At 43.3% G+C, this 27867-nt stretch overlaps 1 protein-coding gene across 2 annotated transcripts in view; it reads right to left on the bottom strand.

The window, feature by feature from the left end:
* Positions 1 to 27867, bottom strand: part of FAM120A (family with sequence similarity 120 member A) — a 118044-nt gene that overhangs the window by 11544 nt on the left and 78633 nt on the right. For both annotated transcript variants that reach the window (XM_084633549.1, XM_084633548.1), the window contains exons 11-16: positions 20833 to 21082; positions 14737 to 14851; positions 6957 to 7166; positions 5684 to 5867; positions 3777 to 3914; positions 1801 to 1942 (exon numbers count right to left, since the gene is read on the bottom strand). In XM_084633549.1, coding sequence (XP_084489675.1) covers positions 1801 to 1942; positions 3777 to 3914; positions 5684 to 5867; positions 6957 to 7166; positions 14737 to 14851; positions 20833 to 21082 — 1039 coding nt within the window. The remainder of the gene's footprint in view (positions 1 to 1800; positions 1943 to 3776; positions 3915 to 5683; positions 5868 to 6956; positions 7167 to 14736; positions 14852 to 20832; positions 21083 to 27867) is intronic.

Genomic DNA, 27867 nt, shown 5'->3' with positions numbered 1-27867 from the left:
CATGATGCAGTGTATAGTAAATGTAATGTGTAAATGTATATAAAGGAAGAGGTTTTCTGTGCAACTTCGGATGTGTGGTACGCTCTATGCTTGAGTCTGGTCAACTCAGCATCACTTTGCTGCATGCCACATAAAAATACCTGAAGTGTCAATACCCAGCGTTGAACTGAGTTCTTGGGAAGCCATGTGGAAAGAGGTGTCGGAGGGAGTCTCAATTACTGTGAGATAAATTTATATCTACATACTGTCCTCATTTTAAAGCTCAACTCCCAGTGAAGCCCATGGGATTGTTTGTACAAAGAAGCAGCGTAGAACACATCTTTATGTATATCTAAATCTGCTCCCTTTAGTACCACTATTATTTCTGCCCTTTATTTTTCTTCCTTCCTTCCCCAACTTCTTTTCTGTTTGCCTCCCTCTTGCCTGTCACTGTTTCTCTTCTTGTCTTCCCCTCTGCATTTCCCTCCCTGCATCAACTTCCAGTTCTTTCTTTATCTATTCAAGGGCTTCACTTCCACCCACTTCCCTATTCTGGCCAATAAAATGATCAGCAATGAAATAGTCAATGATGACATTAAAAAGTTAGCATTGAGATTTATAGCTTATATCTCAACTAGATTAATGCGGAGAGGGGAAATCATGCCTCCCAGACTCATTGTTTCTGGCTACCCGCAGACCCAGGAAGACATGGCAGTATTTTCATTCACTTCACATTTGGGGGGCTACCTTCAAAACCTATGAGGCTATGAACTTTTCTTTAAAAATGAAAGCTTAGATTTTGCATGATCTAATAACGTCATGCAGGCCACAAACGCATCAAGTGAGGCCAGATGTGTCCTACGTGCTAGGTGTTTGATATTGTTTTGTAAACGGTGGAGAAGAGTGAGGATGAGGTTACTATATAAGAAATATATTAATACACCTATTTTACTCTGCTCCTTTGAAACTACACCTGATTGCAAGTAATTATAGACACAAAATATATTAATTTCCTGTTAACTTTTGGGGTTTAAAGTGTTTGTGTAGTGCCTAGCACAATGGAGCTGAATCCCAATTAAGTTTGCTAAACGCTACTATAACATAAACAATGATCATAAATCTCTGGGAACAAATATCAGCCTTTTTTTTTTTCAAATCAAGCCATATCAAGCCTATTTTGCAAAGGTCCTGGTTTTCAGAACTGCAGCATATCCATAGCACCAGATGAAATCAATAGGAACTGAGGGTGCTTAATGTTCTCTTAACCTAGTTTTTTGTGTGTAATAATCATGTATTTTCCCCCATCACTGTAGTGTCTGGGCATCATTAAGCCTTTTAAACTCCACATTGAGGTGTTTCCCCCTCCTCCTCTAGTACTACATAATAAAATTACTCATCAATTTATCAGACCAGTAAGTAAATATTTTACTATTATAAAAAAATATAGAATGCGGGAATGGATTTGGTTGGCTCAAATAAGTTCCTCATGTTCTTGTAACTGAAATGCTATTGAGTCATATCCTGGTACAGTACCCGTGAAATGTATGTAATTAGATTCAGAATGAGAGATTTTTGCGCACAGAAACGTTTTAATTTATCTGAACTACTGAGAAAGAACATGTTAAAATTAACATACAAGTGCTCTTGAACTCCTGAGTAATGGCATTACTGTTACCTAGTCCACTCCACACACAAGTCCGAAAGAAATGTAATCATAATACTTTATGCAAGGTCTCTGTCACCTCATTTCCCATCCTGGATTCTCTAGTGCACTGAATCACTGAATTATGTTAAGAACAGTTTCTGCGGTATTGCACTTACCCTCTTGCTGGTCCTCCAACAGAAACCACCTGTAGAGGAAATGGCCCTCTACCGCCACGTCCACGTCTGCTTCCAGCCCAATGGCCGACGACAGTGCCAGCTATTTCAAGTTTCCCTCCCTGAGAAGGAATAGGTTGGACTCCTGCACATAAACGCAAAACCAAAAATTGTTCTTTACAGTCATAAAATCAAAGTTATTAGTGAATGGAAAAATACGCTCCGTCAATCTTCATTACACAAAGAACTTCCTTTTCTGATACTGTGAAACTAATTTTCATGATGATGTGAACGTTTAAAGAAATTAGAGCTAAAATTGGAATCTAGAAGTCCTTTATTAAAATAAACGAATTATGAATTAAAAAATAAATACTCTTATGTGACTTCTTCAGTTTCAGTAATTTAAAACAATGTTTAGATAGATACTGAGAGTCTGAAGAGAAATTTTGAAAAATATGTAAGGATTTTTTTTAAACAAGGTAGTAACATGAGTAACAGAGAAGGAATTATTTTTAGATTCTCTTGACCTAGATTTACTACTGTACTTTCATCAGCATGATACACAAGAAAGGGCATTAAAAAATTACTAACGTTGGACTATGTTATAGAAATAGCATTTGAGTTGACTTAATTGTAAACACTATTTTTACCCTCCTTTTACAGAAGCAAAAACCTTAGTATCCAAACAAACAGAGAATATCAGTGTCACTGACATTCAAAATTTGCATTTTTATACCTAATGGCCTTAAAAATTAATGCTAGATCAGGGCATAACATATTTCCAGAAATCAAGGTAAGCACACTAGAGCTAGATGTTACTGTTAAGACCATCAGCAATGAAAGGGTTAAAAATGATGGCACTTATGCAGATGATGTTTGTTTTTAAAAGGTTAATACGCTTAAAAACGACAGCCCTGTTTAATGCAGATGGTTCATACTTCTCTGTACAATTCTCTCAGCTTTAATTGTGTACTGTGTACACTGGCAAGGTTGTTTTTGCCATAGAGTGTTAGAAATATTTGCTTGTTTTTTTTAAATAGAAGCGTAGATGCTAGAGCAGTGGTTCCCGAACTTGTTCCGCCGCTTGTGCAGGGAAAGCCCCTAGCAGGCCGCACCGGTTTGTTTACCTGCCGCGTCCACAGGTTCGGCCGATCCCGGCTCCCAGTGGCTGCAGTTCAATGCTCCAGGCCAATAGGAGCTGCTGGAAGTGGCGACCAGTACGTCCCTCAGCCCGCGCCGCTTCCAGCGGCTCCCATTGGCCTGGAGCAGCGAACCGCGGCCACTGGGAAACGCGATCAGCCGAACCTGTGGATGTGGCAGGTAAACAAACCGACGCAGTCAGCCAGAGGCTTTCCCTGCACAAGCGGAGGAACAAGTTTGGGAACCACAGTGCTAGAGAATACAGCTAGGTATATAGGAAACCTGTAGCCCAAGTAACTGGAATTCATGGATTTCTACTGTCACCTTTTACAGAAGAGAAAAACAATGGACAAAGAAATCTAACACTTTTATTAACTTAGGCCAGAAATCCAGACTTTGACATGAGGCACCAATGAAGGATGGATTAACAGTAACACAAATACAAGAACTTCTACTGTGTCACTTTTTCAAGATGCCTTTTTGCTCTCCAGTTTTAGAAAATCTTTAACATATCCAAGCAAAGCTGAGTTTGTTATAACATATCCTAACATTATGAAGCACAAAAGACAGAATTTCTACTTAAATGTTAAAGCATTTTTATATTTGAACAAGAATGTAACAGGCAGACTGGCACAGAGACCAGGTTGCCACAGGGACTTAGGGAAAAGATTGCAGTAGAGTACAGCAGTCAATGAGTGAGTTCACAGCAACCTACAAAAGTGACAGCTGGAGACAGTTAGGGAGACAGGAAAATTGCAGCCAGTGGAAAGCCCGAGACCAGACTGTGAAGTGAAAAGCTGTTGCCAGAAGCTCTAAGAAAAGGGGTTTGGTATAATTACCGCCCTGAAACTTGCTAGTCCTGTTGTTGTCATTGCCAGAGAAGGCTCCGGAGTGTCCTGCTGCTGCTGCCACCCGGAAGGCCCGGTAAGCGCCTGTTGCTACTGTTTCCCCATAAGGGCCTCCAAAGCCACAGACTCCTGTTAGACCCAGGGTAAAGAAAGACAGGGGAAAAGCTGTGAGGGGGCCGGGTATATGGGAATTCCCTGAAAGATAAGCTGCTGCCATGTTCCTTTTAGAGCCACAGTGACTACTGCCATTCAACACATAAGGCAGGAGAAAGGCTGCTGCTTCAGCAGCCAGAGGGATTAGAGCCACATGGGAGACCTACTGCACAGCCAGATCAGAGGCTGATGAAACGCAGGAGCAACTCACCATCAGTTAGAGCAGAGGTGGGCAAACTGTGGCCCGCGGGCCACATCCTGCCCGGCCTTTGAGCTTCCAGCCGGGGAGGCTAGCCCCCGGCCCCTTCCCTGCTGTCCCTCCTCCCCCGCAATCTCAGCTTGCCGTGCTGCCAGCGCTCTGGGTGGGGGTTGCGAGCTCCTGCCAGGCAGCGCAGCGGCGTGGCTGGCTCCAGCCGGGTGGTGTGGCTGCCAGACATGCTGATCTGAGAGGCACGGTAAGGGGGCAGGGAGGTTGGATAAGGGGCGGGGGTCCCTGGGTGCAGTCGGGGGACAGTTGGGTGGGGCGGAGGTTTGGGGGGGAGGGATGGATAGGTGTGGGAGTCCCGGGGGGCCTGTCAGGGGACAGAGGTGTGGCTAGGGGTCGGGGCAGTCAGGGGACAGGGAGGGTTGGATAGGGGGTGGGGTCCGGGGGGGCAGTTAGGGGCAGGGGGTTCCGGGAGGGGGTGGTCAGGGGACAAGGAGCAGGGGGGGTTGGATGGGTCAGGGGTTCTGAGGGGGGCAGTCAGGGGGCGAGAACTGAGAGGGGGCGGATAGGGGACAGGCTGTTTGGGGAGGCACAGCCTTCCCTACCCGGCCCTCCATTCAGTTTTGGAACCCCAATATGGCTCTCAGGCCAAAAAGTTCACCCACCCCTGAGTTAGAGGGTCCTATCCAGAGTAACTTCAACCTTGGCCTATGTGTCTCCTAGCTACTAAGTATAACCCTTTATTTGGGTAGGAAATATACTTGTGAATCTGGAGGTCTGAACCTCCAGTGCATAAGTTAACATGCTTACAAGTTTTGAGGCAGCAAGCCTTCATGATAACACTTGCCACACACACACACACACACACACACACACAAAAAAAACCACCAACAACAAAAAAACCAAAACCTATTAAACTTCCTGACTATTAAATATAAATTTGTATGTAGCCCTTTGTGTGTGGGGCTGCTGCTATGAGGAAGGGAAACAAATCGAGAATGGCGTGATCATTCAGTCATCTCCTGTGCTTACCCTAGGACATGCCTCTGTTTAAATGAAAGTACCAAAAATTAAATTTAAAAAGTGGGTGCAGGCGTGGTCTTCAGCCCTAACAGCTACCTTGTTCCCTTCATAAATTAAGCCATTCATTCATACTCTACACTTATAAATGTGAACATTTTAAAGTAAGGCAGTTTTATCATTTGTACTTTTCCTATCCTCTTATGCGGATTTATTCCTCTTTATCCCTCCACATACAAACAATAGCCTCTAAGGCATTTTGCACTGGCACAGCTACTTACAATCTTGAAGGAAACAAGTGGTATTACTACAGGCTCCTCAGTTACTAGGGCACAGCCAATAAAAATTATGTTTCCAGCAACAGACATGCTGGACCATAATCTGACCATTTATTTTACTGCACTACTGCTATGAAGTTGGGCTGATGATCAGAACACAATCTTGGAATGTGAATGACATGGCAGTATTTATTTCATACCAGTTTGAATCCATGTACATGTACTGTCAACTACTCACTTACCAGAAAAGCCTCTCCCCCTGCCCTGAGGTGGTGGGACTGGCCCAAAGTGCCGAGGATACATAGAAGCTGGATAGAAAGGCATGGCAGGTGGAGGTGGGAAAGGGAGTGGATGATTCTGCCTGGAGAAATTTAATCCTTCTAGAATGCTCTGACGCATCTTTTCAACCTTGGCAGCCTGCTCAGCCTGCAAGTAAACAAAAGTGCACAAAATAAATGTTAAAATCTTGTATTTGTGCTATGCAAATTCTGCTTATCAACCTGACTGTAGGAATACTAAATTTAGACTGGTGTTGGGACACACCCATATTTCTTAATAAAGCTAGCTTTTAATGGATAAATCACAATTTGCTATAGTGGGTAACAATCTACTATCACATTTCACTGATTCACAAGAAATCCCCATATTCAAGTTAATACAGTAGTCTAGAATCAATTTTCCAACTGTCAGAAACAAATACAGCCAAATGGTAGTCTTACCAACTCTTCCCTCTCAGGATCGCCCAGGAAGTCAAAAAAGGGGATGAGCATTTATTATACTATGCACTCTACTGCAATATTTCCTCTTCCTTGAAAAGGAAATACTGAAGTAAAATTAACAACCATGAGCAGTCACTTGGGAATTCCCTGAAATATACCACTTGGTGATATTTTGTAATACTCATATATTGTTTATTTTTTAAACTTCTGTTTTCTGTAAGAAATTAAGGGTTTTTGAAAGTAGGTGTTGTAAGCCCAACTTCACTCTTTTCAATTCTGTGTCAAATAAATCAGGTACTGGATTTTGTTTGTTTGCAAAAGCAGTGTTAGCATAGCCCTTTTTGACAGCATTGCCATCTTGATGCAAAACAAGATGCTACCGCTGAGAAGAAACAGAGATAGCTGCCAGCTCTGCTTGATTTGCTCATTACCTGGAGAATGTACAAGATTTCAATTTCCGGATATGTATCTTACATATGTATGCATAATAGTCTTTTGATAATTTGAATTCATGTACATCCTCAAAGTAACTAGTGAATCCTTGAGTTTGTTTACTGAGATTACAGGACAGAGGAAAAATGAAGTCATTCTACTTCCTTCAAAGTCTATTAAAATAAAAATGCCATTTCTCCCCAAGAGAAGCCCTAATAATTAAGGTCCATTTCCCATCCCCAAAGATATCTACATTCCAGATAGAAAGACCACTCTCTTAAAACAACAACTGCCAGATAAACTGCATTAGACACTAAAGAAAACTCAGAACACATGAAAAAACTGCATTTCAGAAACTACCTACCTGACCATCACAGAGGTCAATGAGAGGAACTTTCTCCCGGCTTGCTTTGATGAGCTTGGTCTGAAACAGTTTCCCATCAAAATACATCCATGGACAGCAGTGCTCCCATGGGATTGGCTGTCCACAAGCATCATTTGCAAAGAGTGCCATATCCACACCACTCATAAACAAAGCGGACAGCTGAATTCCTCGGGGATCCAGATTCTCAATCTTTAAGGAAAATGAAATTTCAGTTGAACATAGGGAAAGTACCAGATAGAATTCCAGGTTATTAATTTATGCCAATTATTTTCATGTCTACTTTGACAAGAGACTTGTTAAGAGCCTGATTTTCAATAAGTGGACTTATTTGTGAGCAACTTTGTACATAAAACCATCTGTGTGTGCAGGTACTGGAGTCTGCTACCTGTACATCCAAAATAACAATGCTCAAGGAGGCTGGGTTGTCACCCCTATAAAAATAAAGACACAAAGGCATACAAACACAAGCAAAGAAAGGAATTAAAATTATTAGATTTTTTTGGTTATGGACCAGTGCCAAATCTCACTACGAAGTCAGGGAGCCAGTGAAAATTTAAAGGAAATCATATGAATCACCCTAGAAACTAACGTGTACTGCTGGGAATCTTTTACCTTTCTAACTATATATAGCAAGTGACTCCAGATCTAGGAGCTCATGAGCTACTAAACCTTAAATTCACATCATTCTGATTAACAGCTTGCTTTCCTATCACACGAACTTAAAATATGACATAATTTTTTGCAGCCATTGCGTTAAGCACTCCTAGAGAACTGCTTTAAAATCCACGCAAAACCATTTAGTTGTAAGCTTGGCATTCGGCTTCCAAATGGCATAAAGCAGTGGTTTTCAACCTTTCTTTTTTTGAGACCTCCTACAAATTTTTGAATGCAAGTGTGGACCCCTTTGGAAATCCTAGACATAATCTGCAGACCCCAAGGGTCCGCGGAGCCCAGGTCAAAAATCACTGGCATAAAGCACAAAATCTTCAGCTCTAGTGATTACTGAGATATTTCTCACTAAAATCATGCTGGAAACAGCCAGGAAGAAAAACAAGAATAGCAAGAACAACAGTTTTCATGTCCAATGACCTGCCAGTTCCAAAGCTAGAAATACTTTGACAGACCGCTACAAATGTTCCAGAACAAGTAAGGATTGCTTCCAGATCAGCACTCCAAAAGAAAACATGTGATCTCAAATAATGCAAGTTTATATTTCATATTTTAATATTTATTCATGAGTCATGACAAGTACATGAGCTACAGAAATGGCATTTAACGAAGAGAAGAATAAAAACTCATGTTTGTTGTAGTGTGATAGCTGTGTTGGTCCCAGGATATGAGATACACAAGGTAGGTGAAGCTTAACCAATAAAAGATATTACATCACCTACCTTATGTCTCTAATAAAATTCATGCCAAAGTAAAACCCAAATCTTGGTGGGAGAGGGAAGGGGTCATGTGACTGAAATTAGAAGAAGGCAGCCTTAAATATGCTCTGTGCTGATTTAATGATTGGTAGCAATCATATAATTTTTTATTTTTTTTCACAGTAGGACAAAGACAGCACTGTTCACTTATGCTGTCAAGGAAGGATCTCCACTGTGAGATTTAAAGTAATGTTTCCATGCTACCGACAACTGAGAAGCTGCTCTCTGAATTCACCACATCCCTGGGAGAAAAGTTACATCTTCAAATAGCGTTGGGCTTGCTTAACTAGAAGTATTTAAAAGAGCTAGAAGTCAAGCGCAGGTTAAGAAATATCAGTGCTATTCTCCTATCTTCTCCCAAAATGAGAAGAAATTAACAATGATTTTTTAAATTTCCTATGGTGATTGTAATTATTTGGACAGTCATGTAGGAGACCTCCCCCGACCCCACATACACACTAAAGAAACGTTTTTGTTTAAAGAACTGAATTTTGAAGTGAGCACATAGATCAGAATCCAGCTTCCATTTACCTACTCTTCGTGCTCTGGTGTTAAAAGAAGTTGACAGTTAAGTCCACAACAAAAGCAATGTACTGAACTCTACCATAATTTCCTGTTTAACAAAGTATGTCATTTGGTGATTGTGATTATCCATGTGTGATCAAGCCCCATACCACTTACATGTAGTGTAATTCTAAACCCATTTTGACAGAAGTTATGGTAGTTTGAATTAGATTACAGTGGTTTCTAATGAAACTCTGAAAATACTCATACTGCTATAAATTGCACCGGAGCTGAACTAGCCAATGGATTGAGGAAAGAGGAATAAAACCATCCGTGTCTCCCGCACCTCCCCAGATCCTGTGCTAAGAGCATCTCAGCTGAACCCCTAGGTTTGGGGCTTAAGTGTATAAATCTTACAAGGCACACACTACAGTTTACTGCTGCGTTAAGAGCACCCAAAACAACATGCATTATGCAGCCAATTACATAAATTTTTCAGACAGTCTTGGAACATGTTACAACAAACAAAGGTTAAGAGATTTTCCTGACATTCTCTGCTCTGATTATGTTTGCACTTAATATTGTTTAAACTGTAGATAGCAAAAAATATTTTGATGTTTTCGGTGTATCTTCTGTGGTTTACTGCTGGAAACTCTCAGGAGTGCTCAACTTTTAAGATTTCATTTTTTAATGTTTCGGTTCTGAAACATTGCATTTTTCCCCCTCTGTCCTACTTCCATTGCAAAAGAATTTCTATTAGCTCTAGGTTGCCATCTTAGAAAAATTGTGTCAGCATCTGTAGCATTTGGAAAAGCAGTCTTGTATCATTAGAAAAACAAATTTTATTAATGAAGAGTTGGAGCTATAATGGGTTTCTGACAGTGAAATAACAGACTGGTTGAGGGATAAGAGGAGATAATGGAAAGAAAATAAGGAGCATTTATTTTCAGTGTGTAAACAAGAGAACTCTTACTCCTGGGAGAATTCTGTGCCACTGCGCGTGTATGGAATTCATGTCCCCTGCAGATTTCTTTGCTTCCCTGCAGAAAAATGACTTTCTAACATGGATGCAAAGGGAAGCTGCAAGAGTAACTATGCACCACTCCCTAGCTGTGCAGGTACATCATTTCAGACACCCAGAGCAACCAGCAGAGAGGTAAATCACTGCAGGGCTGGGGACACCTAGAAGCAGGAGAGGACGGGACTTCCTCTTCCCCTGCAAGGAGTGGCTGGCGCTGTGTCAGATCCACCCCCAGAAACCTCCCCCAGCTGCAGGAAGCTCAGCATCCTCCCCGCTTCCTGCCCCCATCGCTCCTCAGCTGCAAGGGAAGGGGTCTCTGTACAGGGAGCTGCTCCCCCATCTGCCCAACCCCTGTGCATCCGGACCTCCGATACCCCGACGCCCCTGCCAAGCCTCACCCTGTACACCCAACCCCGCCCCATCCCTCCATACCCAAACCCCACCCCATGGAACTTCAACCCCTGCATCAGAAGCCCCCCTGCACCCAGACCCCTGCCTTTGGACCCCCACCCCTGCACCCAGGCCACCCCCCACTGAGCTCCCTGTACTCAAAGCCCCCCAGATCTAGACCCTCACACCACTGACCCCCAACTAGCTGCACCCTGACCCCCACCAAGCCCCACTCCCTCCACCCAGACCCCTCTGCTGAGCCCCAACCATTCACCTGGAAGCCCCTACAGAGTCCCATTGTCCCTGCACCTGGAACCCCCCCACACTCCAAATGAGACTTGGTGCATCCAGATCCCTCCACACTTACATCCCCCACTGAGAGTTGCCTGCACACAGATTGTCCCACACAGAATCCTCTCACCCCACACCTGGATCCCCCCACACCAAGCCCCTCCACACTTGGATCCTGCCTGGTTGAGCCTGCCTGCCCCTGGCACAGAGGGACAGGGCCCCAGGGTGCTTCTGAGGTAGGCCCAGGCCTTGTGCTGTGTCAGGGTCAGGTGCAGCCTCACCACTGAATCCGTGCCTTGGGGCTGGGGAGGCTGCAGGGTGATTTCCCATTTTCGTGCAGCCAGTGGCTTGTGCCATGCTGGAGCCTCTGCATTTATTTATTGACAAATAAAGCTTGCAGAATTTTGCAGAATTTAAAAATACTGTGTGCAGAATTTTTAATTTTTTGGCACAGAATGCCCTCAGGAGTAAACTCTGTCTGTTCAGTTGACACGTGAAGATGTCAATCCTTTCCTGGAAATATTTGCCTGGTCTCTGCCAATCATTTTTCTCAGACATGAAAAAATGTATTCTCTTCTGGAATTCTTTTGCTGAAACCTTTGTGTCCTTCACAGTGTGGTTTCCTCCTCTACCCACTGAAATTGGAGACAACAGCAAGACTGTTTACTTTGTTAACACACGCAAAACAAAATCTGCAGAGGACTTTATGTCTACATTGTTGGGTTATGAGAATGTGAGGAATGAAGACCAAGTTATTGCCTTGCAGATTTCCTCATATGCCACATCCCACCTTTTGGCCATAAAGTTGCCTTTTGAGTTTTCATCAATACCTACAAGTAAGGTTGCCCAGTTAGCTTTGTGAGACCCCTGATCCATGCTACCACTGAGACTTTGTATAGCTTTCCCCCCGCAGCCTGCTGCAGGATAAAGTACTTGTGTTGACTTCTGTAGGCCTCAGACATGTGCAAATATATTTTGACCGTACTTCTAAACATGTAGGGTGTCTCGCTCAAGGGATGTTCTTGATTTGGACAAAAGCTATGTGTTTTCCTGGAGAGATGTGCACTGCCTCTCTGATGTTGCAAAAGATAGTTATCCTTTGGTCTGACTACTGAGTCAGCACCGTTAACCACCTTATCCTGAAGGAAGGTGACATACTATACTTGAATGGTTAAAGCATTTATTTAAAAACTTTCCTTAAAAAGACGACAACCACAACTGAATGTGAGAAAATACAGAGACACTGATCTCAGCAACAGTCCTGAATTAATCAGTTCAGGCTCCACATGGGCACCTGTGAATGATAGGAGAACTTAGTGATGCTGCTTTCAGGAATCTAGTATGTTGCTTTTTAGCAATCAGTGAAGAACTTCTGCAAATGATCCCATTTGCAATGGCTGAAACAGGATTCTTGAGAACTTGTGCTTTGAGAGCGACCGATGAGCTGTCCTGTAAGAACCCAGCATGTGCTCATTTTGGCTGACTGCATTCTGTCCTAGGTCTCATTATCTCCTTTCTTCTGGTAATTAAAAGTTTACGAGAAAAATGACAATGAAGAATCTCTCTTCCTCATTTCCTTTTGGATATATATATACTATATATATTTTTAGTCTGGGCTTTTCAGGCATCCTTGGGCTGCAAGGATCCTGGAAAGTGATTTATTCTCTCCATCTGCTGAATAACAATCCAAATAAGATTCTGATCTAGACTCAGGATTATTTTCTTCCACATTATCGTTTATGGGATTTATTAGCTCTTTTATGCTTAAAATGTGGGATTCACTGGGGTCAACTGATTTGGTTTTCTTGTATGCATCTCCTTAAGCAACTTCTTTTTACGGCTGGATGATAGCTAGAGGATCCTTCCTGAAACGAGTGGGAGAAATAGGAGATGTCATCTTTAAGATGACATCTGACTTGCTTAAAGGATCGGACAGAGAGAATACACAGCTGGGGGCTACCAGTAAACACAGGCAGGTAAGGCTCTAGCAAGATATAGCCTGCTTGACACCATAGGAAAACATACAGACAATGCATGATCTCTGCAGCACTCCCACTGGCTGGATCCTGGTGGCAGGAGGAAACACGATGCATCTACCTTTCTGAGCCTAGATAGTTGAAATCTAGGTGAGCTGCATCTGCTCCAGCTACTAGGGAGAGCAATGCCACAGGCTGTTGCTTCTCCCTGCTCTCTGCAGTGTCTTCTTCTAACTGTGGATCTCAGCTTGGGAAAAATAGATGTTTTTGCTGTCTGCCCATTCAGTTCAGTACAGCACATGCTCACACACTGGCTTGGAGCAATCATCTTCAAGTAGGAAGACAGTCCTCTCTGGCTTGGTTGGGATCTACTTCTTATATGGGGACTCTGGAAGACTACATACAACTATTACTTTAGTGTGAGGCCGCAGAAGCGGAACCCTTCCTGTTCCTTCTCCCCATCGGCCATCTTCCAACAACATAAAGAAGACTAAGTGAGTTGCTTCAGGTCACCAACTCCCTGCCCCATGCTAAAGTTTTCTTTCGTTTTCATTAAGCAGAGTGCTGGATGGGCTCAGGATCCAGCTGTCTGTTATGAATACAGGACTAAACCCTGCCATTTTCTCCATTCTGGGGCACAGAATTCTGGAGAGGGGTTCTAGGAGGGTGCCACTGTGAAGACAGACTGACTTACAAAGGTCTCTCCCACGCCTTAACTCCCTCCCCACACCCACACCTGCACCCCAACTCCCCGCCCCAGGTCGGAACCCCCTCCTTCACCCAAACTCCCTCCCGGAGCCCGCACCCCAAACCTCCTCCCGCACTCCAACCCCCTGCCCCAGCCCTGAGCCTGCTCCCGCACTCCAAATCCCTTGACCCCATCCTGGATCCCTCTTTTGCATCCCAACCCCCCCAGCCTCCCCCAGAGCCTGCACCCCCAGCTGGAGCCCTCAACCCCTCCCACACCCCAACCCCCGGCCCCAGTCTGGAGCCCTCTCCCGCACCCTGAACCCCTCATTTCTGGCCACACCCTGGAGCCTAGAGGAAGCCATGAGCCTCCGTGCCCCCTGCGGGGCTGGAGCTGCGAGTGCCGGCTCGCCTTGCTGCGGGGTAAAGCCCCAAGTCTCCACACTCCCCCACAGGGCTGTGTGTGGCCTGCGACTGACTGATTTTTCTGTGGGTCAGTGGCCCCTGACAGAAAAAAGGCTTCCCACCCCTGGGATAGTTAGCTATGTTTACTTCATAATATATAATTGTATCTAGAAAGATAAGCATCTTTGCTAAAGTCTTTTAAAAGTATGCAAGTTAATATTTATGGAACACAATCAATGCTGGAAGACTGCTTCCCCCACCTCTTTATTTATGCTTTTAAGTCTACATAAACTTCTTTGTGTTTCTCCACTCAAAATAAATGCTACAAGGATCTTTTGGCCCTAAACAAAGAAATCCATTTATTTAAATCAACAAGATGATGATTCAAGAGCAACCTCACCAGAAGGAAAATAGGTCTGTTCAGAAATAGATTTCTGGTTTAAGCTTTCAAAGGGCTATCATAAAATAGTAAGAATAAAATCTCACCAAAAAAAACCCCTCTAAAATTTTATTTTCATAACATAAACAATACACTATAACTGAGTGAGTACCAGTCTTTGCTGCACTTAAAAAGTTTGCATTTCACAGACTAAGTGACCTATATACATTGAATGGACATCCCAGATTTTTAAAGATATTTAGGCATTACGGTGCTCAGTGTTGCAACATCTGTTTTAGGAGCCTAAAATCCCACTGACTTTCAGGTGCCTAAATCCTTTTTGAAAATGAGAAATAGGCTCCTAAATCGGTTAGACATTGTCACTTCCCAGTGTCTTTTTCTTCTTCATCTTTCTATCAAGATATTTACTACTTCTAAGAACTGAATAAGCGATGGAAAGAATACTTTAAAGAGCCGTACAATATTCAGAACACAGTAGATGAAATGATCCTGGAGAAGCTTCCCAGCACAAACAAGGCACAGTGGATACCTAAATCACTTTTTAAAAAGTGGGCCTTAATGCTTAATGTCTTTAGAGATAAACATCACTTGCTCAACGTTAATATTATGGATCAGTTGGGTAGATTTCTCTAATGAAGGAAGTTGGATTAAGAATTACCTTAAGTTCCTGTAGCTGGTCAGGTTCATAGAGTTTTGGAGACAACGCTTGAGAAAGGAACGCATCAAGTTCCTGGCGACGAAGTATACGGATCCCTGGCCACTGCACCATATACCTACAGCAAAGGCAAACAAAGAACAGTTAATAACCTTTCTGTAACTGCTGTTCTTCACAATATGTTGCATATGTCCATTCCATGTAGGTGTCTGTGGACTCCAATGCACAGTTGGAGAGTTTTTATCCTTTTATCCTGAGTGCCCTCTGCTGTCTTGTGCACATTACACAGGCATAAAGGACTGAGCCACCCCAAGGATCCCCTCAACTCCTTCCTACCGGAATGACTCTGATAGAAATGGGAATGAACAAGTGCAAGGCATCTTAAAGAACTACTGAAAGATTAGTAATCTTTTTTCCTTCTTTGAGGGATTGCACATGTCCACTCCACTGTAGGTGGGATCAGAATCCATTTGAACAAAAAGACTGGTGGAGCACTTGTCCAAATTTAGCTTTGCCTCTAGATTGCTAAGATTGCACAGTGAGAGGCAAACATGTGACACTCTGACCAGGTTGCTGCCTTGCAAATGTCCAATATTGGCACATGAGCCAGAAGAAATGCCTCAAAGGCCACTTGGGATCTAGTTGAATGACCCAATACTCTATCCAGCAGCTCTGCATTAACCCATTGCTAACATAAGCGAATACAACTGGATATCCATGCCTAAATCCTCTGTGTAGAAACTCTGTCTGCAAATGCAACAAACAATTGAGATGAAAATCTAAATGGCTTAGTCCACTCCACATAAAGCACTAATCTCTTCTGCCTTCTGGAGTGAGCAGTGACTTCTCTCTCTCATTACTGTGAGGCTTTGGGAAGGACGGCAAGTAAAACTGCCTAGTTGATGTGAAAAGAGGAGACCACTTGTGCAAGGAACCTTGGATAGGGATGAAAGTAGACATTCTCTGCATAAAAAAATCATATATAGAAGATGTGATACTAACACCCTCAACTCCCCTACTCTCCTGGCCAACGTAATGGCTACTCAAAATGCTACTTTCACTGAAAGGTGTAATATAGACTAGCAGGTCACTAAAGGCTGAAAGTGGGGATCCATCAACTTCAAGACTAAATTCAGGCTTCACGGCGGAATAGGGCTCTGTACATGTGGAAACATCCTGTCCAAGCCCTTTAAAAATCTTACAACCATCGGTCTGGAAAAAAGAGAACGGTTATCCACAGGAGAGTGAAACACAGATACAGCTGCTAGGTGTACCCTAATTGAGCTAATCCTTGATGTTTCAGATACAAAAGACAGTCCAGCACTTGCTGAATAGAAGCAAGAACTGGGGAGACTCCTTTCAGCCTCAACCAGACAGAAAACCTCTTCTACTTAGCTAGTTGTCATCCTCGATGGTTTTCTACTATTCAGCAGTACCTCCTGCACCTCTCTGGAGCAGGACTCCTTGGCTGACATCGGTAGAGAAGTCTCCAGACCATCATGTGAAGATCCTGGAGGTTGGGGTGAAGGAGGCAACCACAATTCTGCAAGGCTAGGGCAGCATGAAGCGGGAGTAACGGACGGGGACTGACAGAGGTCCGAGAGCTGTGAAAGCCAGTGTTGACAGGACCACACTAACACAATGAGTGTAAGACTGGCCTTGTCCTGTTTCACCTTGCACAGAACTCTGGCAGAACAGGGACGGGGCAAAAGCATATAACAGACCATCTGACCACAGCAGCGGAAAAGCATCAGTCAGTGAACGTGGGGTTCGACCTGCTCTGGTGACATTTTGTGTTGCCCTTTGTTGCAAACAGATCCACTTAAGGAGTTCCCCAGACCTGGAAAATGGACCTTGCTATGTCTGGGCGAAGGGACCACTGCTGGTGATTGATGAACAACCTGCTTAGGCAGCCTGCCAGTGTGTTCTGAGCCTCTTGGAGGTGGGCCTCCTTCAGAAGTAGAGAGTTGCTGACACAGAAGTCCCAGAGTAGTAGACAGCTCTCAACCTGCCCATGAAAAATTAGTTCTTGGAAGATGCTGCCTGCCTTGAACCAGTGGCTGCAGATACAAAGGGCAGTGATGGGCGTCACCATTTGTAATCTCTGCTCCTTCTCTATGGTAGGTCTTGGACTTAAGGAGTAAATCACTGAAAACGCTGAGACTGATGAAGACAGCCTGTAGAGCTGTTCTGGCAACCAACTTGCCCTATCCAAGTGAGGAATTCCTGTTTTGCCTCACATGAGCGCTTGTCTTTCAATTTCAAACCTGTCCCCCTCAGAGTGAAATCAAAGCATCGCAGCACAGCTTGCTGGTTCACAGTGTGAAGCTGTAATCCACCTGTGGAATAAAGCTGCCTCCCAAGTAAGTCCAACTTCTTGTCCTCTTTATTCTTTGGTGCTGAAGTCTGGTATCCCTATCGTTCCTTTTCACTGGCTGCTGCAACTTCAAGGGACATTGGAGGAGGATGGTTATACAGTGCTCAAACCCCTGGGGAGAGGAGGTAGTACCTTCTCTCTACTCTTTCAACAGTCAAAGGCAGGGAAGTTGGGGTCTGCCAGAGAATCTTGGTGGGCTCTAAGCCTCATATATTCGCAGAGCTATTCTAGCTGGGGCTAGATTAGAACTTCCACTAGCTTGTGGAGTTTTTCCCACTCCTTCGGGTGGATATCATGCGCCATAATCATCCTCCTCATAGCTCCTGATGAGTCTTAAAATAAATCACCCAGAAGTGGAGATTTAGGCTCCATCATGACTGCCTCATCAGGAGAGGCGGAAGAGGATACTAATGGTTCCGTTCCTACAGTTGCTCGTGTGAGAGATCCCAAGCCTGCTCAGTACCAAGATGTTTGGGGGGACAATGCTCCTGGCACACAGCAGATGGAGCCAGCTGAGATGGCTGTAGGGATGCTCTTGACTGGGGTGGGGAACCTACGGGTCCCAAAAGGGCCACTACTATGTCCCTGGACTCCAGCTTTACACTGCCCAAGGACCCCTCCTGTAAACTCCCTGCTGGTATTGTGGCAGAAACCCGGGTGGGCAGGTGGCATCTCTCCCCCAGTGGGACCAGCTAGGTTGGGAAACATAGGAACCCACTTCAGAGTCTGATAAGGATGAAACTTTTTCTTGAGACCAAGATGGTACTGTACCCATTGATACTGCAGAGGAAGGCTGACTCTGAAGCGGAGACAGAGATATCATCTGTGCCTTTCCCTTAGATGATACCGGCCTCACTGGTACCCTGATGCCATATCTGGTGGAGCTGCTTAGTTGGAGGGGAAGGCCCTGGAGGTGGTGCCATCAGCACTGGTGCCAGGTGAGACTCTTGAACCGCTGGTGGAAAGGTTCCACAACCCTTTCGCAGCCTCCAACACCTCAGGAGTAGGCGGGGTGCCAGAAAGATACTGTGTGGTACAATGTGGCAAGGAGATGCCAATGAAGATGCTTAGAGAACCAGTCTTCACAGGCCCACATTGGCCTCTGGAGTCAATGAACTTCCCTGTTTAGAGGTGTGCTCTGGGAATTGCTTCCTTTTTGATCATCCTCCTGAGTTTTTATTAGAGCTCATCCTCTTTGATTTCTTTGAGGTCCTCATACGGAGTCCAATTTCTTATGCCTCTTGGTACCAGTAGCATGGCAGGTGTACCTCTGACCAAGACAAGGTGCTCTGTACCCAGAGCAACGTAGAGGGCTCAGATGGAGGCCACAGAGGCAATTCGATGACCAGATATTTTAACCTTACTGCCCTGTCTTTTTTCTGAAGAGGATTAAAGCCCTTACAAATGCTGCACTTGTCCCTCACATGAGCTTCCTCCAGGCACTTAAGGCCGCCGGGGTGAGGGTCCCTATTCAGCATAGCCTTGCCACAACAGTGGCAGGGCTCGAAATCCAGAGTATGTGGGGGATACCTCCGGTACTGGGGGTGGTTCATGCTCAAACAATAAAAACAATTTTTTTAAACTAGCAAATTGAGTAACTACTAGACTACACTAACTACACATAGGTACAATATATAGGTATCGAGAAAGACTTGCAGAAGCAAGAACAGGGAGCTTCAATGACTGTAACAGGTGGTAGAAAGTTACTGAGGTGGGTGTGGGGTGCTCAGCCCTTTATGCCTTTCCAATGTGTATGAGACAGCAGAGGGTGCTCAGGCTGCCCTGACAGGTACTACCAAGGGAAAAAACTCTTCAACAACTGTGCACCGGAGAGCACAAATACCTACAGTGGAATGGACATGTGCAATCACTCAAAGAAGATTTACTCAGAGTCCTCACTTTAACAGCTAAAGTAAAAGGTATTATTGTGTGAACAGAAAAGCCACCAGAACGAAGCCAAAAACTTTTTGTTCAGCTTCAAATTAAAGATAAGACATAGCGAAAAAAATAGAAGTGATTTCTTAGGGTTTAATGCCAGACTAATATTTTGGTAATGCTGCTAATTATAAATGACAAATTAATTATTGTCTGCAGTACTGTTACAGCCCTGTTGATCCCATGAGAGAGACATGGTAGGTGAGTTCTGTATAGTTTGATAGCTTGTCTCTTTCACCAACAGAAGTCGGTCCAATAAAAGATTACCACACCCACCTTGTCTAAATTAATTATTGTAGTTTGTGCTGATCCAAATACTTTTGCATAGCATAAAAATATGTATTTGGTCAAAAGTTACTCAAAGAAAACCAGTAATGTTGTTTGACAATATTTTTACATTATACCCCTTGAGCTGGCTCCTCAGAGTAGATGAATTAGGAAAATATCCATTATTTGATGCAAATGTCCAAGCAAAACATACTGATAAGACACTGCCTGTGAACTCACCCCACAGCACACATGATCATCAGAACCCCACGCTGCTGTCAATAACAAAAAGAGTAGGATAGGCCATAAAAATATTACCTAAAGCAGAAGTGCGTGATGATACACATAAAAGTAATGGTGTAGTATAAAGGTTTCATCAACATGAGTCTGAGATGAACACATTACTCAGAAGTGAAGTCACAGCAAGTTTTATGCATTCCAAACAAGTGCCAATAAAATTTTATACCTCACAAACTATTCATGTCACATCACAGAAAAACTATTTTACAAATGTGTTACGGGTTTTAATAAAATATTATTGGAACTATTTGTATTCTACTCCTACAAAGCCAAGTGCCTTATTTATAATTCCGCCCCGCCCTTTATCGCCTTGGTCGAAACCATGAGGCAGTAACAAGGGCGCGTGCGCGGACCAACAGACACTACTACTTTTAAAAGCTCCAGGTGCATGCTCACTACTCTCAGTGGAATACAATAAGGACCACTGCTTGAAGAAAAACTATACGTGGCTCAAAAGGCAAGAGAAATTAATATTAAATTGGAGGCAAACTTACATTTATCATCTCAAAAATTTACCCAAGACCTCTCTCCCATTCATACAAATCTCTCCTTTCAGCCTGAGATCTTGGGTCCTGCCAGATCAAGAAGCAAGAGCTGGGTCTTACTAGGTGACTAGGGATTCCCCGCCCCCCCAAGGTATAGGAGCACTCATTCCTAATTCAGTTCTGAAACTGAAGGTTAGTCTCTTCCTTCTTAATTCTGCACCTCTCATGTGGGCCGGTCAAATCAAGTAAGGGAACCAGCAAGCCTAGTACAGTGAATCCTAGTACCTAGTAAATGGGAAATCAATCCCAAAAAGCTACTAAGCAATTATTTTCTGCAGCACCTTTTGGTTTTTCTTTGGGAATATACAGTGCCACATTCTGTGACCCAAAAGGCAATGTTTGTGTCTGGCTACTTAGAAGCCTTAAATATAACAAGTCTAAATCACAGTTCAAATATAACAATTCAAATGCAAAGAAGCAACTGTGACAAAAAAGCCAATTTTTCTTCTTTCAACTCTCTGTGGAATTAACTGAAAAACTGACAAGTAGCGAGCATACTTTTAAGAATCACAGAAGTGAGGAAGTCATTTCTTCCAAAAATACTTGCAATGTGAATTATTAATATTCAAAGTCATGGTTTAATGCAGGATTAGAGAAAGACTTGATAGAGCAATATATTATACAACGTAGTAACACATTTCTTTCATGCTATTTTAACTTACGATAAACCCTCACCTTAATACACAACAGAGCACCATAAGATGAGTGGGCACATTAGCTGGATTGAGCATTGCTGGTGTATCTGATCTCATACAGGCCAAAAACGCCCTCATTCTTCGGTTCTTGTCCTCTACTGCTTTTCCCAGCCACAGCTTCTTCAGATTGGGACAGGTCCATTCCCTGAACGCAAGCGCTTCCACCAGTTCAGGAGTCTGGGGAGATTTTCCTTTGTAAGCAGCCCATTCTTTAATTATCACTGGGGAAACTATGGAACAAAAACAATTGAGAAAAAAAATTCAAAGTCTTGTATATTTTAAACTTCATATCCAGATAGCCTCCCCATTTAAATCAATAGGTCATTTTAACCCAGGTGGTGTTTAGATATTATATTGGCTGTACTGATTCTGTATCATGTATCCTAATTTGCATGACTAGTAACCAACCAGCAAGGTCCTGAAGGACTATTTGTTTCACATGCACTCACTTCAACACATTCTCTAATATGCAAGAGTATTCATAAAAACACAAATATATTGCAGGAACATTACTGTCAATTTATTTTTAACTTAATTAGTTTATTATCCAAAGTATTTTTCTCTATCATAATGGAAGATAAGCTACTTAATTTCTCTTTTTACCCAGATATTCTCCTAATTAGGTTTTACATGTTTGATTAAAGAGTTGGAGGGATGTAAAATGAAGAATATTTCCCAAAACAGCACATAAATACTAAATACTTCCTAAGCGTCAGCTGCTTTCACCTCTACAACTTTATCTTTGTGCAGCTAATGGTGATGAACAGGTGGCACAACTTTACAAACAAAAAAGGAGGACTGGAAAGGAGAGATGCATCGGGAGTGGAAATGTAAAAGGAAGCCTTGGGCAGTAATGTCTAATGTTCATTTGTCAGCTGTGACAGCCACGTAGGCCTGGTGGAAAGGGGCAAGGTGGTCCCTGGACATGGGGGCAGGCTTCTGATCAGCAGTGATATGACAAACTGATGTAACTCTTCACTTTCCTGTCAAATCTGTTCTCTGCGAAGACACCGGGTTGGTTAAGGAAGCAGAAGACTGGCGTCCCCTGCAATACCTGGGTTTTGCTTTGTGGGCTGTCTGCCCTGGGAGTAGGAAAACATCCTCTGCCTTTGCTGGCGGGTACTTGTATGGCTTTTTGTAGGGAGACCGTGTGTAAACTCCGACGTACCACAGTGTGACCCTTGAGTCCTTGAGGGAATAGAGTACTTTATCTGTCCTTTTATTGAAGAGCTCCATCTCCTGAAAGGGTAGGTCCTTTATCATGAACTGTATTTGGTATGCTCGATGTCAGAAGCCACAAGGCTCATCTGATTGTGACCGCCATGGCAACTGACCTTGCAGATGTATCAGATGTGACCATGGCTGCCTGCAGCAATGTCTTTGTATCCATCTGGCCCTCCTTAATGATCTCCCTCATTTCATCACTGTAGGATTTTTGAAAGGAAAGAAGTGACCCTCCCATATGTGAAGCAACTGTATCTGGTGACTAATGCCTGGCAGTTCTCTACCTAAAGATGCAGTGAGGCTGATGAATATGCCTTGCATCCAAAAAGGTCTAATTTCTTCGGATCCTTGTCCATATGAGTATGTTTAGTGAACTTCAATTTTTCTTGTACTTGTGTTCGGGTGGGCATAAAACACTCTAAGCCCTTCTAGAGCATATAATACTTATTTTCTTTCCACCTCCAAGTGAGCGGAGAAGTGGCCAGGATCTACCATAGTCCTTCCAGTTCCTCTAGCCACTCGTTAATGAGGAGGACGATGAACCTGGCCAGTGCTGTCACACTCAAAAATATCAAAAAACTTAAAACTTTTCTTGTAAGGAATTTGGTCTCAATATCGAGAGTCTCCAGTTCTGGACTAGAGGCCCTGGAAGGCTTTAAAGTCACTGATCACGGCAGTGGAGGCTAGGCTGGGGTCACTGCTTCATCCAGAGACAAGAATGTTTCCTTGGATGGAGACAGGGATCATTGTGATAGCCCCTTTGTCATCTCCTGCAGCCCCACATCTGTTTCCAGTGTGGGTGACCTAACCAATGATAGTGCCAGAGAGTGGGATCTCCTCCTCCTGCTAGAAGCACAAGAGGTTGATTTCTTTCACACAAAGGACAAAGGTCCTCAGTAATGCCAATATGGCCAAGCTGAAATGCCACACTGATGCTGGTGTGGTTCAAACTGGCCAACCCAGTCCCACTTTCAGACCATTTTGGGCAGTGATCTGAAGCCCTTATGCTCTCCTTGGGGTCATTCTCCAATGGTATAGGAGATGGATCTCTGCTTGTTGTTGTCAAGGAGTGCTGGTGATAGCGAGGAGAAGCATTTCTCTTCTTCAGAAAGTGGTTCCATGGGGAAATATGGAGCTGGTTCCAGTTCCAGTCACTTCTTCAGTACTAGGAATATGCCTCCAGGGCATATCTCGAGCCCTTACTCGGCTCTGTCAGGGGTATCAGTGCCATATCGGTGCTGGATCTTTGATTGCTTAGGGCCTTTGTCTTTGGAAGAGCGATGTTCCACGAGCTCCTTCAATTTAAGAGCTATCTATAAGATCAATCTTGTTGTGCGAGTCTATGTCCCCTTTGAGTGGGAATAGATGCCAGCTTTACTACCTGCCATGCACACCTACAGCGACAGACATGACACATACTTGAAGCATTATATATTCACGCATATTCTTTTAAAGAATATTATATAACATGAATACACAGCTGCTCAAGTTGCCACAATTGGTAATTGAGAAGAATAGTAAAAAGAGAGTCACAATAACTAGAAGCCTTAGATCTCCCTAGCCCCCATCAATCTGGTTACAGAGCTGGATATTGCACAGAAACCATCCTTGTCACACTGGACAACAATTTCATCCCAGTGATCAGGTGTCTACGCTGATATTAGATTTATCAGCTGCCTTCAGTTCCAGTGAATATGAAGTACTGTTGACTTGCCTGAAGTTATTTCTTTGTGACAGTGGGATGGGGCTCCTTGAGCAGCTTTGTTCCCTGTAGGCTGAAGCCCCAGAAGATGTATTTGTATCATCAATTCTAAGGACATTCCTGTACAGACTGCTGCAGGGTTCCATCTTGCTACCATTCTCGTTCAGTATATGCACAAGGCCAGGACTGAGTATTTTTGTGTACTTTTTAACTGTATGATCTCAGTGTTGTAGTGGACATTTCAATTAGAAAACTTGACTCCTTTGCACAAAAGAAAAAGTAATGGTTGAAATTCAAATTATAGCTCCCTCCATCTAATGTTTCACCAACAGAAGATAAGCCGTGGTCTCATTCCATTTCATATATGCCAGGAAGACAACTTAAGTTCTTATGTATAATTAGACTTAAGCTGGTATACAATGGGAAGAACTGGTGGTACTTAACACCTTGCCCTAGACAGAACCCCAAGGGCACTCTGAAATCAAATCTGTAAAGTACAAAACAGCTTTGTTTAGGTCTGAACAATGAAGAAACATCTTGGCAGAAGACTAAATGATTGCAGTGTACCTCTACCCTTACTCAAGGGATAAGTAGGCAATACTATCATCTTGGTAACTGTAATGTTGGATGAATTAGTCACTATAATTGGAAATTCCATATGAACAAATTTAAGTTAATTGCCAGGAGGAAAATAACTACATATAGTTTTTCATCCTAATTTCCAAGAAGATTTTGTTTGTGCAACAGGCTGCTTCTTCCTGAAAAAAATACTTGCTTTTCTCTGCATCAGCTCAACAATAAATGTTACTATTTACTGCAAAGCTTTTTAAAATGATACAATCAACTAAAAAATACTTGTTGAAAGAAAGGTGGAAAGAAAGAAAGAAAGAAACCAACCCCTCTACTTCCCCTTCTCCCAAATGCCAAACTTCCTATTACTGTAAATGAAATCTGGGGGAAAAAATAGATTTTTTTCCCCAATAGTTTGTTCACTTTCTGTATATTGTTTAACCATAATCAAGATTTCCCTGTTTGTGTGGGTCTTTCACACAGCAAAAGAGGAGGGGAAAAACCTTAAAGGAAAGCATGGGTGAAAAAAACAAAAACTTTAAAGAAGATTCAAAGACAGATATACTTATCCTTATAAAAATGAATAGACAGCTTCCAAGTAAATTATTTTTTGCCAACCAAATCTTATTTCCATGTAATACTGTGTAAGGAGGGTTAGCCATGAGCCCTTGGAGTTCGCTGACCCTTCTCGCTGATATAATGGTGACTAAAAAGGCTGTCTTCAGAGTAAGGTGATATAAAGAGCATTTAGAAAGAGGCTCAAAGGGGGGCTCCATGTGATTTGTAAGAATAACATTAAGATCCCACCTTAGAGGGCATTCTGTTGATTGGTAAGAATGCAGCAACACCTTTAGAAATCTGGATCCTGGAGGGTGAGAAAAAACTGAGCATGGCTTGATGGTAGTGTGGCAAGACTGCATCCAGGTGGACTTTGATAAAACCGAGTGTCCAGGGTGTTTCAAATATAAAATAAAGTTGAGGATTTTTGGTACAGAAGCCTTCAGTGGGCTGAGGTTGTGCTGGGCTGCCCAAATTGAAAATCTTTTCATTTAAAGGAGTAAGTCTTCCCTGGGAAGAGCCTTCTACTTTGCAGCAGGATCTCTTGTACTTGTAGTGAGCAGCCTCTGTTGGTAGCACTCAGGTGACCAACATCCATTCTATCAAATATTGTGACTTTGGGCACGGATGAAGTACCTGACCTTGTTTCTGTGATATTATGCATGGACTGTCTTGCAGTGGTACAGAAGCCTAGACAGACATTTTAAGGAGATATGTTAGCTAGAACTGTCCTGAAGATATCCGTAACAGTGTGACTGCAGCCTGTTTAATTTTGCACATCACTCTTGGAATCAAGAATATCGGCACAACTGCATACATGAGACCTCCATCCCAGTCTATGAGGAAGGTGTCTTGCAATGATTGAGGGCTCATGCCTCCCTAGAACAAATGGTTGGGCATTTCTTATGGTCTTTAGTGGTAAACAAGTCTATAATAGAATTTCCCATTATACTGATTTAAGGATGGAACTGTTCAGAGACCATTTGTGGCTGGCGATGGATTACTTGTTTAGGAAGTATTTTAAGCTGTTCCTGGCTCCTGGAAGATGAAAAGTGACGGGTTATCCCATGTTCATAAACACCCTATCTATAACTTCTTGATATGGGGTGATAAGAAGCACTTCCTTGCTTGTTCATACAGTACAGTGCAGATATGTTGTGGGCGAGAATTTGGGGAGTTTAGAAGAACAGGCTGGAATGCTATGCAAGCTAATCTGATTGCTCATAATTCTCGTATGTTTATGTGAAGAGTCATGTCTTTTTGAGACCAAGTCCCTTGTATGCGGACACAATCCAGATGTGCTTCCCAACCTGTACTTGATGCATCTGTGACCAACATCTTTCTAGGGGAGGTATGGAGAAGTGGGCTCTGAGCATTCTTGTGGTCTACCCACCAGTTCTGAGCTGATAGGATGAGCACTGGGACCACCATTTGCATGCTCACTATATGCTGTGGCAAGGCACCTCCTTCATCTCACCAGATTTAGTGCTTCCCCCCCTCTGGCGATGGAGGGCCTGGGGTAATCAGCCCCACTAATGGCAGGGTTTGCCTTCCCCCTTCTGTGCTCCTTTGGTCGTACTTTAAGTGTAGGCCTGAAGGTTGGCCGAAGGATTCATCCGCCACCAAACAAAAAGAAAAATAGTCTCAAACAAAGAAAAGCCAGTGGGGTACCTTTCTCTGCCTCCTCCCACGTGCAGGGTGTTGTCCTGTTGGTTGCCCTGGGGTGCCAGTCCTTCCCGCAGCAGGCCTCCGGTTTGGCAGCTTCCCCTGTGGGAAGGAGCCCAGCCTCCCACCCTGGAAAAACTTATTTCCCAACTGCCACAAGCCTGGCAGCAGCATGCCTCTCTTCCCATTTTCTCTCACCAAAGGAGGGGTTATTAAAGGCCTCAGGCAGGCCCTAATTGGAATCAGATGTCCCTCATTGACCTGAGGTAACCGCTTCTCAGCTAGTAGGGAAGAAGACCTTTAACATTCTGGGGCTAATGTATCTGCCTTCTAGCACCCTCTTGCAGCCTTCCAGCCTGTCACAATGCCTTGACCTTAACCAGCCTTGTAATGGACACAGGTGAGGTCTGACTAGGGGCATCATGTGGGCGAGTAAACATGTGACCTAGAAGTTTGAGGCAATTTGTTATTGTAGTTGCTGGATTAGATTTTATACCAGTGATTACTGTATGAAGAGAAAAATCCTTCCTCAGGAAGATATGCTTTTGCTAATTTGGAGTTGATTAGGGCTGCTATATAAATCCATGGCATGCCCACACCTTGAATACTGCAAATAGTTCTGGTCACCCCATCTCAAAGAGATAAATTAGAATTGGAAAAAGTTCAGAGAAGGGCAACAAAAATGGTTAGAGGCACAGAACAGTTTTCATATGAGGAGTTTAAAAAGACTGGGACTGTTCAGTTTTTAAAAAGAGATCACTTGGAGGGGGAGGAGGGAAGAACAGAAGTCTATAAAATCATGAAGGATGGAGAATGTGAAGAAGGAAGTGTTATTTATCCCTTCACAACACCAGAACCAATGGTCACCCAATGGTATTAATAGGCAGTAGGTTTGAAAACCAAACGTAAGGAAGTACTTATTCACACAATGCATAGCAAACCTGTGGAACTCACTGCCAGAGGATGTTGTGAAAGTCAAAAGTATAACTCAATTCAAAAAAGAATTAGGTAAGTTTATGAAGGATAGGTCCATCAATCGCTATTAGCCACGATGGTCAGGAACACAACCCCATGTTCTGGATGTCCCTAAATCTCTGCCAGAAGCTGGGACTGGACGATGGGGGATGGATCACTTGATAAATTGCCCTGTTCTGTTCGTTCCCTCTGAAGCATCTGGCAACAGCCACTGTCAAAGACAGAATACTGGGTTAGATGGACCATTGGCCATTTTTATGTTCTTATGTTTTCCTACAAATCGTATTATCTGTGATGGGCTCAGAGATGATTTCCCATAAT

Source organism: Lepidochelys olivacea (genome assembly GCF_965140295.1).
Source record: "Lepidochelys olivacea isolate rLepOli2 genome assembly, chromosome: 7".
Lineage (NCBI taxonomy): Eukaryota > Metazoa > Chordata > Testudines > Cheloniidae > Lepidochelys > Lepidochelys olivacea.
The sequence above is the reverse complement of the archived record's forward strand: the minus strand, read 5'-3'. Positions and strand labels throughout refer to the sequence as shown.